This window comes from Amphiura filiformis, chromosome 13 (assembly GCF_039555335.1).
Source record: "Amphiura filiformis chromosome 13, Afil_fr2py, whole genome shotgun sequence".
NCBI lineage: Eukaryota > Metazoa > Echinodermata > Ophiuroidea > Amphilepidida > Amphiuridae > Amphiura > Amphiura filiformis.
The window spans coordinates 8,015,008-8,020,070 of record NC_092640.1 but is presented as its reverse complement, the minus strand read 5'-3'; the positions used below and the strand labels follow the sequence as shown (position 1 = coordinate 8,020,070).

The 5,063-nt window shown below is 37.8% G+C and overlaps 1 protein-coding gene across 1 annotated transcript; it reads left to right on the top strand.

Annotated features, from left to right (window-relative positions):
• The first annotated feature begins 1,983 nt into the window (after positions 1-1,983).
• On the top strand, positions 1,984-3,393 carry LOC140167388 (uncharacterized). The gene is made up of 2 exons (XM_072190694.1): positions 1,984-1,993; positions 2,630-3,393. Exons 1-2 carry the CDS (start codon positions 1,984-1,986, stop codon positions 3,391-3,393), a joined length of 774 nt encoding a protein of 257 aa, XP_072046795.1.
• The last annotated feature ends 1,670 nt before the right edge of the window (positions 3,394-5,063 follow it).

The following is a 5,063-nucleotide window of genomic DNA, read 5'->3' as shown; positions in this document are numbered from 1 at the left end:
TATGAACCAGCATAGCTATAAAACATTAATATTATTCAAAACTATCGATTGCACCAAATACAAACAAAATAATTCATTTAATGTCAAATACAAATAATTCAATATGGAAACTGATTGTACATCTTTTCACTCATTACTTGATACAAAGAATAATACGTACTAAGGTATAATACATAATAGAGATACAAAGAGTGATATATAATAAACGATCAAAATGCATATTCAATGATGAATGAAGGAATTACAGTTTAGGCCTACACCACATTTCGCCATACTGTATTTTAGAAACTCTTGCTGTTAGAATAAGAAAAATTTTAATTGTAATAATTGCACAGGTCATGGCGACCCTGTGACCTTTCCGGAAAAAGCAGAGTGGCAGGCTTTTCAAATAAATATTTTCTGTGTAAAAACTCTACCATCAGATAGGTAATGGGATATATGAATATGTGACCCGGCAGCACAAACGAGTCGTAAATTACCTAAATTGTATTCTGAGTTATGGTGTAAAATGTGTACGAAGGTCGTATTCATCGGTCACTTAAGCTGGCGCGACATCTGTTTTATTTTGATAGTCACAACACCAATCAATAATCCTATTATTGAAGTGGATAATAAGCTTCTACCTTAGATGGCTATAGAACTTTTAATAGCTCTGGTCTTTGTTTGCTTTTGCTAAATCCTTTTCAAGTGGTGGGTTACCAGGCATTGTATTTTGTATAGGTATGCATAACCAACAATTAACAATGAGAGAACCTTCTTAAACCTCGTTGACTTGGGGATGATTTGAAATGACCGCCAATTATGACTGTTTGATATTTATTGCCACCAAAAAAAAAAAAAGAGACACACATACATGACATAGAAACGAAAAAAAGCTATAATTTTGTTGAAGGAGCAAAGTTTAACTAACCATAACTCCGCTTCTGGATATCGTTTGAAGTCAAATGATATACCATTTTTAAGTTTATGATGTTTATTTCTTAAACACGAAATAAAACAAAATTGACCGGGGGAGGAATTTACGGCTCATTCGCCGTGGACGGTCACATATTAACTGTACATCTATCACAACAATTTTTGATAACAACTTGCGTCACAATTGATCTAGTATAGAAGGTAGAGAATTTATTTCAATCTTATATACGCCATTTTTTTTTTCGGGAATTAAGTGAAAATTAATTTTGTAAAAACTGTAATTTGTTTATGTAATTTTCACATTAGACCCGACAAAAGATTACCGTTTTGTTGTTATGATAATCTAATCTTTTGATTTCGTAAATAAAATTAGGCTACATACACAATACATAAAATCGATTTTGATATCGGCCACGTGCTCTGCTGTGCATGTGGTTTCCCGCAGTGGCGGAAGTTGTATTACGAAGTGCATCCGAACTCCATTTTGAAGCAAATGGTTTTGACAAGGCATTGGATTGTTCCAGTTTGCATCCTAAATCCATATTAGAACAGTGGAAGAATCATGAAGAGGGTTACGTCCAACAATGGTCGAACACAGCCTGGTGAGGTGAGTGAGGTGAGGTATGTAGGCCTATTCATAGGACCCTCGTATTAATTAACCTTTAATTGTCTCTATGCGCTTGAGAATTCAACAATATAAATAATGGTAGCTTTATTATAATACACATTAATGTTTTAAGCAGATACAATTCCAAAATATGATGTAGTAATGAAGTTGCGCTTTATTAATATCATATGTTTAAATTTTCACGATGACATTATCAAGTCCTTCGTGGTCGAGCGGTCTAAGGCGCTGGTCATATGGTATACGTGATAGCGGCGCAGTGCACCGTGGGTTCGAGCCCCGCCTCTGCCTAATTAAATGTCCTTCTTTTTTTAATTTCATATTATGTTAGGGAAATGTGGCTGGGAGAATGTATGTATGGCGAAGAGTGGTGTGGTTTAGGCCTAAAGGCATGTAGTTCTCTAACCACTTGACACAGGTGGGCATGACATCTACCATCAACCATGGCAGCAGGTTGGTAAGTTGCTATGTTGAACATTTAAAGAAAAACAAATGCAAAGGTCAAATACTAAGAACTGATAAGCAAATTAATAAAATTAATGTCCACAGTATGCTTTACGAGTACACGTTATGATTGAATAAAAGGATATTTAAGAATAGCTTTGCGTAAGATTGTTTTTCGTTGGCCAAATTCACAATCTTAATTATATCCATATGCAAATAAAAGAAATGCAAACATACCTAGTTTTATATAGAATAGCAGATTCATACGTAGTGGTAATAACAATGAAAATTATTAATTTAGACTTCAACACTACTTGTTTATTTCGCTTACCGGGAGCGCATTCGAGGAACTTCCTCGTCATTAGCCGATGTTGTTAGCTCTGATGTTTTCTTGGAAACGGCTAAGGACCAACCTGATCCATAAGAAGATCGAACTCAAAAGTTACAAAGCAAGCTCATTAAGCTCTTGAAAGAACTAAAAGAGCAGGGTGCCATAGACAACAAGACATATTGGAAATTATATCCAACGGTAGCGAATGTCCCTAGATTTTACGGAGTGATTAAGATACTCAGGCGGTGCACCCATCAGGCCAATTGTCTCGAGCATTGGTGCAGTAACTTACAATCTTGCTCTGTTTGTCGCAGACATCCTCTCCCCGCTTATAGGTAATACGGAACATCACATCACAAATTCTCAGACATTTGTTGAAAGAATCAAAGATCTCAAGTTAGAGCCCGATGAGTCTATTGTGTCTTTCGATGTATCAGCTCTATTCACCTCTATAACGGTGAACGAGGCCATTACGGTGGTTCGCGAGTTATTGGAAAGTGACGACACCTGGAAGAAAGAGACAGCAGAAAATCTTGATGTGGACAGTGTTATCCAACTACTTGCATTTTGCCTGAACACCACTTATTTTGTATTCAGAGGGAAGTTTTACCAGCAGAAAGATGGATGCGCGATGGGAAGCCCCTGTAACCCGTCGGTGGCCAACGCGTACATGGAATTCTTCGAAACGAAAGCTTTGTCATTAGCTCCTCACCCGCCGCGGTTGTTTCTTCGATATGTCACCTATTCTTTGAGAATTCACCAGTCACATCAACAGGCAGGAATAAGAACATTCAAATCACCAGGGGGAGACGGACAACTTTCTTTCCCCGATACTTTAATCGTACGGGTTAGCGACGGCAATGTGAAGATCAAAATCTTCAGAAAATCTACAAACACAAAAATACTTAAATACTTGAGTTTTGAGTCGCCCCACCCTCTAGAACACAAATTAAGCGTGGTCAAAACGTTGATTCACAGAAGTGAAATAGTGATGGATCCATCCGATAAGGAAGAGGAGGTATCGCACATTAAGTCAGCGCTCCGAAGTTGCGGATACAGAGATTGGACGTGCTCGTGAAAAGAAGGATACATCAAACCCACAGGAAACTGTGTCCGAGTCCGCGAATAGGGCTTTCACTGTCACCTTGCCTTACATCGAAGGCACGTCTACGTAGAGCATTCAACACAGCAGGTGTGCCTACCGCATTTAAACCCCATCAGACATTACATCAGACCTTGGTCTCCCCGAAAGACAAGGTAGACAAGTTGAAACAGTCGGGAACAGTGTACAAAATTGCATGTGCTGATTGTCACGCCACATACATCGGAGAGTCTGGCAGGAAGCTAGAAAACCGACTTGCAGAACATAAGTCGAAAGCGGCTGGCTCTAAATCGGCTGTACAAGAACATGTAAAAGCGAGCAAGAACACGCACCAAATAGACTGGGACAACGTAAAAGTACTGGAGAAAGAAACAAAAGAATTTCCCAGGAGGGTTATGGAAGCTATCCAGATCAAGCAGCAGGGACCTTCATTGAACCGAGCGGCACCAGGGGCTGGAAACTTCCGACTTCGGTGACGTCATCAAGTGTGATGTCACCTGATCAGGTTGGTCCTTTGCCGTTTCCAAGAAAACATCAGAGCTAACAACATCGGCTGATGACGAGGAAGTTCTCAAAAGCGCACCCGGTAAGCGAAATAAACAAGTAGTGTTGAAGTCTAAATGAATAATTTTCATACCTATTTTTGTTTAAATAGCCTCATATTTGTGAATATTTTTTGCTTACTAAGTTTAAACATAAATACCACGTATTAATTCGTAATAATTATCAATAGCAGAAGGGCTCTTATCCGTACTTTCCTGAGATGCGCATGTTAACCAAAAGAATAAAAATACAGAACACTGAGCTTCTTTGATAATTGGAATTCAAGTACTAGTCAAATGTCTCTATGGGAAAACAAATCTTGCAATATTTTAAACTAAAATGACTAATGCTAAATCTATATAGATAAAAAAAGGAAGAGGTCACCCGAGACAAAGTATTGTTCCCTAAAATAGAAATCTCTTTTGAATTTTAAAACATACACACTGCGAACATTTAACAAAATTATTTTACTGTGAAGATCTCTCACCTTTGGCAAAAATGTATATCTCTGTTACATTAATGTTTTTACCTTAAAATATGTGTTGTATTATGCTAGCCATGCGTTGGCCTTTCAGGAACATTATCTAGTTCTTTATCATGAATACGACTTCCTATCCTTATAATCATACTATCATTCTCAAGGTTGTACTATACATGCACACTACTCAAAACAATATGATTTTTTTACCTCATCTTTCAATTAGTTAAAGGGGCTCTCAGTTATTTTTTAAATTAAACACCGTAATAATAACCCAGAAATGAAAATAAAACATTTATTAATTGTCATCAACCACAAGGTCTATTAAGATTGCATTATTAGGAAATCTTATAGAATTTATGCGCCCTAAAAGCAATGTACTTACCATTTTCTCACAGTTCTTCAAATTTTTTCGCCCTTTTTTATTTACTAATTCTTTTTGCCGCCCCTTCTTCTTTTGGCCGCCATTCTTTTGGCCGCCCCTTCTTCTTCCGCCGCCCCCCCGTTTTTGCCGCCCCTACTTTGACCGGGGCTAACGCCCCAAAGGCCCCCCCAATAAAAAATACGCGCATGCTACTATTGTCAGTGCGAATTTCATTAAGATCCTAAAACTTCTAAATACGTA